General features: G+C 57.2%; 1 protein-coding gene and 1 long non-coding RNA gene across 2 annotated transcripts in view; both read left to right on the forward strand.

Annotated features, from left to right (window-relative positions):
- Positions 1 to 534: 534 nt before the first annotated feature.
- LOC120693292 (protein CHAPERONE-LIKE PROTEIN OF POR1, chloroplastic-like) overlaps positions 535 to 11463 on the forward strand; it is a 26093-nt gene continuing 15164 nt past the window's right edge. Inside the window, exons 1-2 of the mRNA XM_039976714.1 lie at positions 535 to 963; positions 1781 to 2147. Of these exons, the coding sequence (XP_039832648.1) occupies positions 658 to 963; positions 1781 to 2147 (673 nt within the window). The 5' untranslated portion in view covers positions 535 to 657. The remainder of the gene's footprint in view (positions 964 to 1780; positions 2148 to 11463) is intronic.
- The window catches only part of LOC120693293, a 19671-nt gene continuing 10361 nt past the window's right edge, over positions 2154 to 11463 (forward strand). Inside the window, exons 1-2 of the long non-coding RNA XR_005682955.1 lie at positions 2154 to 2906; positions 6468 to 6471. This is a non-coding gene — a long non-coding RNA (uncharacterized LOC120693293). The remainder of the gene's footprint in view (positions 2907 to 6467; positions 6472 to 11463) is intronic.

Consider the following 11463-nt stretch of genomic DNA (forward strand, 5'->3'; position numbering starts at 1 on the left):
ACGTACTAACTCCTCTATCTTGTATTTGAAAACTAAGTTTCAATATCTTATACAGTACTAAATGACTGTAGAATAAGCTCATACCCTATAACCCTACTAGAGGTCTGTCTTATGGTGTTTCAAAATATCTATCTATCTATCTATCATGAACATCATTTTACCCTTTGTCTGTACATTTTGACCAATTATCATCACACTCCCTCCATTCTACTAATATATGTTATATCTATGTTCTTTCGATACATTTAGATATATGTTATATCTAGATTCATAGCACGCACTATAAATTAAAAAAGTCAAAACAGCCTATATTTTTTTAAGAGGAGCATTACTTTAGCCCTTTGCCCTGTCCCGCGTTGATAGTAGTTCTTCCATGTTCTCTTTAAGGAAAAAATAATAATTTTTCCAAGTGGCGCTCAAAGCCAAATATTAGTAGGAGGGATGGAGAAGAAAGCCCGTCTTGGAACCTGGAAGCCTGGAAGCTTATCCAAACTCGTCCCGAGAAAAAGCCCAAGAAGTGTCCGAAAACACCCCGACCCACAGGGCCGAATCCTCCCCCTGAAAAAAATCATCCGCGACGGCAGAAGCCGACGCACACAGCAGCAGCGCACGCACGCTAGACTTGAGGCTCCAAGCGAGCGCAGCCAAAGGGAAAGAATGGCCACGGCGACGGCCCTCTCCCTCGGCGGCGGCGGCCGTGGCGGATGTGGCGGTACTCCCCTCCCCCGCGGGTACACGGCCGCGGCGGCGGGGCGGTGCTGCGCGTTCCCCCGCTCGCGGTGGAGGCCCCCGCGCCTGGCGGCCTCCCGCGCGGACGACTCCTCGCCGGCGCCGTTCGAGATGACTGTGGAGGGCGCGCTGAAGCTGCTTGGCGTCGCCGAGGGCGCGTCCTTCGAAGAAATCCTTCGCGCCAAGAACGCCGTCCTCGCCTCCTGCAAGGACGACCAGGACGCCGTCGCCCAGGTCCCCGAGACTACTTCTCCTCCACTCATTATTATTATTCCATTCGCGTCCGCCTTTTATTGTGCTCAGCCGCTCGGGGGGAATAAGGGTATTCTTTATTGGGTCCTTGGTACCTCCGATTGAAGTTGCCAATTTAGTACTAGGAGACGCCTGGATCAATCGGGAATGTGTGAAGCGATGTGGATTGTTGTGATATATCCTTGCGCCTTTCAAATGCAGAATCAAAGTTTGTTTATGAACACAATTGCTTGTACAGTGTGGGAAAGGCCGAAAGGGTGATTACTTTATCTAGCTCGTTGAGTTGGTGATGGACTTGCTTTTCATTGGTTCATGCAATTTTGATGCGTGATTCATCACGCGTGGTCTCTAAAAAGCTGTGCAGTGGGTTAGCTTAAGCCTTGAAGAGGTATTGGCCTTTGTATATTTATGGTGGAGATGATCATATACTATATATTGCCTTATTTTTGAGGTAGTAGCCTGCTCCGTAGGGATGAAGGATTCTATGTTTTTCGTAACTTTGTTTTCGCATGTTCTAGTGCTCGATTTTTTTATGCGACTTACTGCTATTTTATGACGTTTATAGCCTTTCTTATTCAGATGAACTAGCTCTATTTCTTTCTTGTTTTCTTCTGCAAGGCATCTTCTTGATAAGTACAGTTGCTTGTGGCCGTTTGTCAGATACTTGCCTAATTTCTGAACTGTCTATTTCAAGATAGTTTCACAAGTAGTTACAGTTGTTCCTCAAATGAACACAGAAATCCAATCTCATACGCTTCCCTGGTGCCGTATTTGACTCCGAGTGCTTGTTTTATTTCAGGTGGAAGCTGCCTACGACATGTTGCTTATGCAGAGTTTATCGCAGCGGAGGGCTGGAAAGGTTGCTGATAACAGCATTCGCTATGCTGATGTTAAACCTGTAAAAAGTGCAGGAGCAGGGACAGTCCCGCTCCCACAGTGGATGCAGACAACCATGAAGAATGCTCCTATTACATTTGAGACTCCATCTTCGAGCAGCTTGGGTATCCAGTCATGCGTTTATGGTGCACTGATGGTTTTCACCTATGCTAGTGGAAGCTCTGCGTCTTTACCATCTGCGTACACTAGCCCGGATGTGCCAGGTTTTATCCTAGCAACAGGATTTGGAGCATCACTGTATTTCCTAGCAAAGAAAAATATGAACTTAGGTAAATTGATCCACCACTTTTACCCCGTAGTTATACTGTGTTGATACATTTGGACATCTGTTCTTAGAATATATGCAGCAAAGTTTTTTAAGCCTGCACGATTTGTATTGCAGAATCATAGGAATGTTCTTCTAGAGTTGAACTTGCAATGATTCCATAATTCATATCGACAGTAACATTTTCATCACATTGTTCACCTTTTTTTTGCAAAAACCAGTAATGCTCATGCTGGTGCAATACTTGACTCCTTGAGTGGCGTAAATTTGTGCATTGTTCATCATATATGAATTCTATATTATCCTCTTGCTTTTTGAAGCTATGTTGGCATGGTGGTTTTCTCACAAACTAATACTTGCCCATGAATCATTTGATTTATCAGTGTTCCTGAGCATAGTAACAGAAACCAGAGATTTCACCACGGCACTACTCATATAATACTAAGAAAGTTGCCTTAATCCTTGTTCTCTATAGGATGATTGAAGCATAGATTGCTTGCATTAGGTTATACTGGACAAAAGCTATTTCTGTCATAATCCAATGCTAGTGTCTCTAATGCTGTGTCAGACTTTTATGATAAGGTGCGTGGGTTTCCCAATATATACTTGGGTAGCCAAGTCAAACATGCTGCACCATCCTTCTGTGTGTCCATTCTTCTGCTGTATCTCCCTATAATCAATCTGCTCATGGACCATTTCATGGGCTCTCGGTGACAGTGAGTTTGGTTCAAAGAGTAATGGGGTCCTGATGAAAAACAAAAGTGTCGTGGTGCTGCAAACCACGGCCGGGTGGCGGAAGGCACCCGCCCTAGCCCAGAGGGTGTGTACTCAGGGGGTAGCTAGTCTTAGATCGATCTCCCTTCAGAACACAAGAAACACAGCAGGATTTAGAGTGGTTCGGGCCGCCGGAGCGTAATACCCTACATCCACTGTGTGTTGTATTGCCTTCCCACAAGCGTGAGGAGGTGCGAGAGCTTGAGTCTGTATGGATCTTCCTGTGCACAGCGAGCGCCTCCCTTTTATATCTCAAGGGGGCGCGTACACAGTCGTTGGATCCCCGACAGGTGGGTCCAACGATGTAGTATAACCTAACGCACTGTTCATGCATTATGGCGTCGCAGGCAAAGGAGATCTTTCTCTTGGATTCCCTCGCCTGCTCCCGGAGCCCTTCGTCCATCATGTCCTAGCGTCGTCTTGTCAGGTCAGGCCCGTCGCAGCTAGTGACACCGCCCGTCACATTGCTTAAGCGGGCGGTGTAGCTTGCGGCGTAGGCGGCATGATGGAAAAGTGCCGTGCTGTCGTATCCGTTTAATGCTACAGGCGGGCTCTGCGCGGGCGCGGCTCAGGCGGCTGCACTGTGCTCCTTGGTAATACGCGGCGCGCAGCGGGGCCTGACAAAAGGCTGTCTTGTGTACCACGGCGGCAGAGCACGCCTTGTCTATCGCATTAAATGCGGTAGGTGGGCGAGTCTTCCTCCGGAAGGCTCGCGCACGATCCCACGCCTCCGGGACACGTGGCGGCTTCGGACCCCTACACGGTGAGGGGAGTCCGGACGGGCGTAGGAGGTCCCGGACCCCTCTGGGGGTCCGAGGCTTCGGCGGTCAGCTTGGAGCTTCCCTTCCATGGAGACACGTGGCGCCACCGGACCCATCCTCAGGCGGGGAACGGTCCGGGGCCGTTGGCCTGGTGAGGGAAAAGCCTGGCCTGTGGGGCCTGGCTACTCCGTCTCTCCCGCGCAGCTACGGATAACTACGCGGGTCCTGCTTTGCTGCAGTAAGAGTGGGTATCCCTGTTGCAGGGTACCGACAGTGGCCCCCGGGCCCACCTTGGGGGAGGTACGAGCCCACAGGTGGGGCCACTTCTGCGATTTGGTACTATATAGCTTGAAGCTCCTTTCTGCAGGTCTTGACCGGCTTTGACTACCCATTGGGTTGGTTGCTGCCTCATCACGTCGCAACGGATTACTGACTAAGGGCCCCACGATAAGCGGTTCACTTAGTCACACGCGCGACGTTTGGCATTGTTGCGGCCGGAGTAAACGGATCATTTACCACCGGCGCAGCTCCCGAAAAGCTCGGCCACGCCTATGATTAATGCGCGCACGTCAGCTCGGCTTCCGCCTTGCTTCACGCGCGCGGGCGACGGTTCGGATCCCGCCTTTTCGCACCCCCGTTGATTACCCACCCTCCCTGACAGGTGGGCCTGGGCCCCTCACGTCATGGACTGGGCGGCTAACTCCTGGTGCGAGCGTCGCTTGAGTTCCGGCGACGGTTCCGGGGCGCGCTGGTTGAGACAGGCTTTATAACGGGGCATACCGTATCCTATGGTTGCTTTCCCGCATTCGTCTTCTTCCTCCAGCCTTTGCGCCCCTTTGCCTCCGAGCCTTCCTTGACCTTCTCTCCCCCCTACACAGGCTCCTTCCTCGCCCGTCAGGAGATGGCATCCCTTGTTCATCCCCGTCGCTTCCAGACCGAGGGAGAGCTGAACACAGTGCGCCGCCTGCTCGGGTGGAGCGCTCAGGAGACCGGCTGGGGGGTGCGAGCAGGCTCGGTTCCCCTTGGCAACCTCCGCGCCGGGGAGTTCGTGCTATTTACCTCGCACGTCTCCGCCGGCGTGGGGCTGCCGATTTCTTCATTCTTGCTGCTGCTGCTGGAAGACTTCGGCCTCCAGCTTCAGCATCTGACGCCCCACTCCCTCCTCCTGGCGTCCATCTTTGTGCATTTATGCGAGATGTTCGTAGGAGTGCGTCCCTGCGTCATCCTCTTCCGCTACTTCTTCATCCTGGTGAAGTCCGGAAGGAGCAAGGACGAAGTGGGAGGGTACTACTTCCAGATAAGGAGCGACCTGCCGACTCCTTACATTCTGGGCCTTGCTGGCGGAAGGTGGGAGGAGTGGCGCAGGGATTGGGTGGTTGCCACCACCGAAGCCAACGAGCGCCTTGTCCTGCCGACCGCGGGGCCCGCCTCCGACAAAGCGTCCTGGAGGGCCAAGCCATCGCTGCAGCCGGAGTTCGACTCCGTGCTGGATAAGATCAGGTCACTGGCAGGGAGCGGCCTCACCTCGTGGCACGTGCTCGGCGACTTCGTGAAGCGCCGGATCGCCCCCCTGAAGCAGCGGCCGCGACCGGCGTGGAGCTTCACCGGCCTCAACGATTGCAGCAGGACCCACCGCGGGGAGGGAAGCGACCTGACCCAGGAGGCCTTGGAGGTCCTGGTGCGGAACGTGACGGGAGACACCTTCATCGCAGAGAATCTGATCCTCCCGCAGAGCATAGTCCCCCTCTGCGAGGACCCAGCGAGGGTGGCGGTGCTGGCCACCCTGCCAACCCTGGACGACGGGGGACTGGCCCCGCGGCAGACCGGGGGTGACCCGAACCGTGGGCTCCGGATCCCTGGCTCGTCCGGGGATCAGGCTACGCTAAGCGCTGCGGGGTCCGGTGCCACTACGAAGGGGAAACAGGCCGCGGCTGCGGCCGGCTCCAGCCGGGCCCAGAGCAGCTCCGGTGCGTCGTCAAGGGACGTAGGCCGGCGGAGGCTACTCCGGGGCGACGGGACCCTGGTGTCGGAGCCCGCCGCGAAGCGCCAGAGGTCTTCCGAGGGCGCAGGCCAGGGTAGCTCCCGGGCTGCTGGCCCCCACGGGTCCTCTGGCGTAACTGGACCACCACCATCGCCGCCGAAGAATTCATCGCGCCGGCAGCAAGAGCGGCCGCAGCAGGAGCAGCCGCAGGAGCAGCGGCAGCAGGCACGCGGACGGCAGCAGCAGCAACAGGAGCGACCCCGGGTTGCACCCATGCCGCAGCCGCAGGTACAGCAGCAACGGGCGCAGGCCCGGGTTACGCCTGTATCGCAGCTGCAGGGGCAACAACAGCAACAGCAACAGCAGCAGCTGCAAGAGAAGAGGCCCGGGCTCCGGGGACGCTGGGTCCCCGGTTCTGCTGGGTTAGTGTCATCTTGCTCTCCTCCCTTGCGCCGGTGTTCTGTTTTTTTTTTGTGTTGACGGCTTTTCTGCTTTGCTACCAGGGCTTCCCGCCCCAGCGGTTCTTCTACCACCGTTGGCACATCAGCAGGTGCCCGGGCGGCAGCGACCTCGGCATCGACAGCGACGGTGGCAGTAGGTGCGGGACCCTCAGGTACGGCGTCCTGTTGCTAACTCCGTGACACATGATGCGATGCTGACTGTCATGCCATTTCCAGACTCTGCAGGGCTCAGTGCAGCAGCGGCAGCGGCGGTGGCGCTGGTGCTGGGTGCAGCCGCTCCTGACGTATTGGTGGCGGGGGCACTCGGTGCGGCCGTGTCTGCCACAGCGGCAGCGGGAGCACCGAAGTTAGGTTCGGCCGCGCCCGACTTGTCGGCAGCGGGGGCACCAGAGCTGGGTCCGGCCGCGCCCGACTCGGCGGCAGCGGGGGCGCCGGAGCTGGGCCCGGCCGTGCCCGACTCGGCGGCAGCGGGGGCACCAGAGCTGGGCCCGGCCGCGCCCGACTCGGCGGCAGCGGGGACGCCAGAGCTGGGTCCGGCGGCGCCCGACTCGGCGGCAGCGGGGGCGCCGGAGCTGGGCCCGGCCGCGCCCGACTCGGCGGCAGTGGAAGCGCCGGAGACAAGTGCCGCAGCGGAAGCCCCTACCTCCAGCCCCGGTCCTGTTGCGGAGGAAGAGTTGGAGGTGGTGTTTGGCAGGCGGCTCCTGCAGCTCCAATCCCCGGAGGAGGATACGACTCCGCTTCCTCAGGTGCTGTTGCGAGTTCGGCGTTCGATTGAGGAGGCAACCTCCTCCGCCGAGGTGGCCTTCCGGCGGGAGTGGTCTGCGCTGGAGAGCGAGCGTCAGCGCCTCTCCGACTGGCACACCCGCCTGGAGGCGCACACGAAGGCTGAAGCCTCCCACGCCGCGGAAACTCGGTCAAAGCTCAAGGCGGACCAAGCGGCCTACCGAGTCAACCTTAAGAAGGTGTTTGACCGAGAGCTTGCAGTGTCAAGCCGAGAGAAATCCTTGGCGCAGCGGGAGCAGGACTTCACCCTGGAGGTTGTTGGGTTCGCTGCTCAGCGGTCCGACCTCGAGGCTCACCTCGCAGCCCAGCAATCAGAGCTGGAGACTCGCAGCGAGGACCTCGAGGTCCGGAGGCAGGAGCTCGACGTCTTCTCTGCGACTCTGCAGGGATGGCGTGAACAACTGCAGGAGAGAGCCCGCCAGCTGACTGCCGACGAGGCGGACTTGGAGGAGGACCGGAAGTCTCTTGCCAAGCGGGAAGCTCACGCCACCGCCATAGAGAAGGAGCTTGAGCGCCAGCGAGAGTCGCTCAAGAAGCGGAAGGTATACGCGGAGCAGAAGGAGACCAAGCTGGAGGAGCGGTCCCGCGGACTCGAGGAGAGGTCCCGCGAGCTCGAGGAGAGGTCCCGCGAGGTGGAGGTGGCCAAGGCGGCCTTGGACACCCGGGTGCAGGAGGCTGTCCGGGAGGCGGTCCAGAAGCACCAGGAAGACCAGCGCGCTGGAGCCCAGCGGATCGCTGACTGGGCGGCCGAAGCGAGCCTCGCACTGGTGCCATTTGGAATGAGCCCGATCCAGGTGGCGGAGCCGCCAGCTTCGATAGCTGACGCCCTCCCAGTGTTGAGCTCCGCTTCGGATAGGCTCCAGCGCCTGGGGCCAGTCCTTACTGGACAGCTTGAAACCGAGGGCCGCGAGCTGATCCGGATGGTGGCGGAGCACATCCTGACCTGCCTCCGGAGCCACGACCCGGCCATCTCGCTGGCGCCCGTGGTCGATGGCCCTGTAGCAGAGACGGAGGCCGCCGCTCGGGACAGCGTGCGGGAGGTCGTTGACTTCGTCGCCGCCTACTTCAAGCGAGAGCCTGCGGACCCTTAGGCTGGGGATTGTATCTTTTTTCTTTTGCATTATGTAACAAACATTGTATTAGTCGAAAGTTTTTGAAATAGAAGAAACTTCAACTTAGCTGTTTGCCGGTTGTTGATTTGCGGTATGCGGCACCCCGGCGTCCTGGCCCCCTGGCGGATAGGTTCGGTTGTTTGGACCTGTCTGCCACGCGAGCCGTAGAAGATACTCCGGACCTCCTTGGGCATAGGTGTCATATAGCCTGCAAGGCGAGCAAGCGCCTTGTTCCCTGCGTAGTATACAGGAGTACAGAGAGAAGAATCAAATTTGCTTATACGGTAACAATGATACTGCAACTTAGCTATTTGACGCATGCAGGATTCATCCATGATGTCTGGGACAAAGCGGATGCCTGGGCCCCCTGGGAGAGAGGCTCAGCTGCTGTGAGTCTGTCTACCACCGAGATTGGCTCTTATCCTGCATGGAAGCTTTGAAGCAGATACTCGGACCCCCTGGTAGGTAGGCTCAATGGTTTGAGACTGTCTACCACTGGCCAGGTTTGAACCTGTGTACCACTTCAAAGTTATAGCTTAGAGCAGACCCGCGGGGCTCATTCCTGACCAATCCCAGGCCTGGTACCAGGTCCAGGACTCTAGATGCGCAGGCCCAGGTAGCTCTGTGCTTGTTACAGAGTGGGGGAGTGCGTAGGCTTAGGGTCGGAACCAGGCTAAGGCGCTACGCAGGGCTCCGGACCACTCCAGGAAACAGCACGATCTTTCCGGACCTGGCTTCATCGTCCTAGACCCTTCGCAGCAGTGGGTGAGGTCACTTTGCTGTGCTCGATCCTTTGAGATATGGTGCTGGACACGCCGTGTTGGACTTAGGAAGCCAGCTCTTGATCTGGGACGAGGTCCGGGCCCCCAATTACCCGGCTCCAGGTACTAGAGTACTCGTTACAGGGTGGTGGAGAGTGCAGGCTTTTGGGTACGGAACCAGCTAAGCGGCTACACTGGGCTCCGAACCACCCCAGGAAACAAGTACCCGCTCCCCAGAGTAGGTCCTTAGGGGTCCGGACCCCTCTCCTGCAGCAAGAGGGTCCGGACCTGTACGGTAGTCCAGCAGCTCAATGCAGATCTTAGTTGCAGCAACAAGAGTAGAGGTCCCGCGGGGGTTAGAAAAAAGCGAAAATTCCGAGAATCGAAATGCGTAATTTAACTTTGACGCAAAGACAGAACTAGGAGAAAATCCTTCCTTTGCAATCTCGATGTACATGGCTGGCGCGATGGATGCCAGAGGCCGGGTTTATGAGGTCGGACCTCTACCGCTCTGAGCCGCGCGTTAGCCGCTAGTGCGATGGATGCCAGAGGTCGGGTTTACGAGGGTGGCCCTCAACCGCTCCGGGCCGCACGCTAACTCTATCTTATTACAAAGGAAAGGTTATTTCCCTGCTCTGCCTAGGTGTAAAACTTACGCAGATGCTCTATGTTCCACGGGTTGGGCAGCGGCACTCCGTCTTCTGTGGCAAGGCGAACGCATCCGGGCCGGCATACCTCTGTAACCTTGAAAGGCCCCTCCCAGCTGGGGGAGAGTTTGTGGAGCCCCGCTCGGTTCAGGATCCGTCTGAGGACGAGGTCGCCAGCCCGGAGCTCCCTACTGTGCACGAACCGTTGACGGTAGCGCCGGAGCGCCTGGTTGTAGCGTGCATTTCGGATCGCTGCTCGCCACCTTCGCTCGTCAACGAAGTCCACGTCGTCGCACCGCAGCTGCTCCTGCATGGATTCGTCAAAGGCCTGGACCCGTGGTGAGCCCAGGTGAATTTCTGGGGGAAGGCATGCTTCAGCCCCGTAGACCAGGAAGAACGGAGTCTCCCCGGTGGCTCGGCTGGGTGTGGTCCGGTTGCCCCATAGTACACATGGAAGCTCGTCAACCCATTTGGCACCATGCTTTTTCAAGCAGTTGTAGGTGCGGGTCTTGAGTCCCCTGAGGATCTCTGCATTCGCTCTCTCAACCTGTCCATTGCTGCGGGGATGTGCCACGGACGCAAAGCATAGCTGGATGCCAATGTCCTCACAGTACTCTTGGAAAAGTCTGCTTTTGAATTGGGTCCCGTTGTCCGCGATGATGCGGTTTGGGACGCCAAATCTGCACACAATGGACCTGAGGAATGCGACTGCTGATTTCTTAGTAATATTCACCACAGGAGTAACCTCCGGCCACTTAGTGAACTTGTCGATGGCAACATAGAGGAACCGGTACCCGCCGACAGCCCGGGGGAAAGGCCCCAGGATATCCACACCCCACACAGCAAATGGCCATGAGGGCGGAATCATCTGTAGAGCTTGAGCTGGGGTGTGTATTTGCTTTGCATGGAACTGGCATGCTTTGCAGGACCTTACCAGCTCAGCCGCATCCTGGAGTGCTGTTGGCCAGTAGAAGCCGTGCCGAAAGGCCTTGCCAACAAGCGTGCGAGAGGAGGAATGACTTCCGCACTCGCCTCCATGGATCTCCGCAAGCAGTTCGCGGCCCTCTCCCTGGGAAATGCATCGCATGAGGACTCCGTTGGCGCCACGGCGGTAGAGATCCCCTTCTACCACCGCGTAGCGTTTAGCCAATCGGACTATGCGCTCAGCGGACACATCGTCATCAGGGAGGATGTCATCTTTCAGGTAGTCCCGGATCTCGGAGATCCATGCATCGGGAGCTCCCAAAGCAGATAGGGGTGGTTCTGTGAGGTCAACAGGCTCCTCAACAGAACACACAGCCCTAGTTGGGCACCATAGGTGGAATACTGCCGGGACCGCTAGCTTCGAGGTGCCAGCTTGATCCCCGTCACCCGGCTCGGCAGGCTGGGCGGTAGGTTTCAGCAGCCGTCTTTCAAAGACACCCTCAGGCACAGAAGCCCAGGTAGATGCTCTCGCAGAGAGATCATCTGCTGCTGAGTTGTGCTCGCGGGGAACGTGTTGTAGTTCCAAGGCGTCGAAATCCTTCTCGAGCTTCCTCACGTGTATGAGGTATGCCGCGAGCTGGGGATTATTGCAGTTGCAATCCCCTCGGACCTGCTTAATGATTAGCTGGGAGTCCCCCTTCACCAGAAGCTGCCGGACCCCCAATGAGAGGGCTTGGGTCAGGCCGAAGATCAGAGCCTCGTATTCCGCCATGTTGTTGGTGGCCTTGAACTCAAGGTGCACCATGTACTTCAGCTGATCTTCGTTTGGGTCGATGAGGACCACACCAGCTCCGGCCCACTTCTCGCGGGCGGACCCATCAAAGAAGAGTGTCCAGTGAGGCTCGGTGAAGACTGGTGTCCTGATTTCCGGCTCCGGGGGTCCAACATTTATGGCCGGACCTCCAGGGTTGCTTGGGGAAGGAGTCCACTCCGCTATGAAATCAGCCAGGATCTGGCTTTTGACCGCATGGCGTGGCTGGAATTCCAGTTGGAACTCCGCCAGCTCTGCTGCCCACTTGGCGATATTGCCTGTGGCGTTGGAATTGTGTAGAATCG

This window comes from Panicum virgatum, chromosome 9N (genome assembly GCF_016808335.1).
Source record: "Panicum virgatum strain AP13 chromosome 9N, P.virgatum_v5, whole genome shotgun sequence".
NCBI lineage: Eukaryota > Viridiplantae > Streptophyta > Magnoliopsida > Poales > Poaceae > Panicum > Panicum virgatum.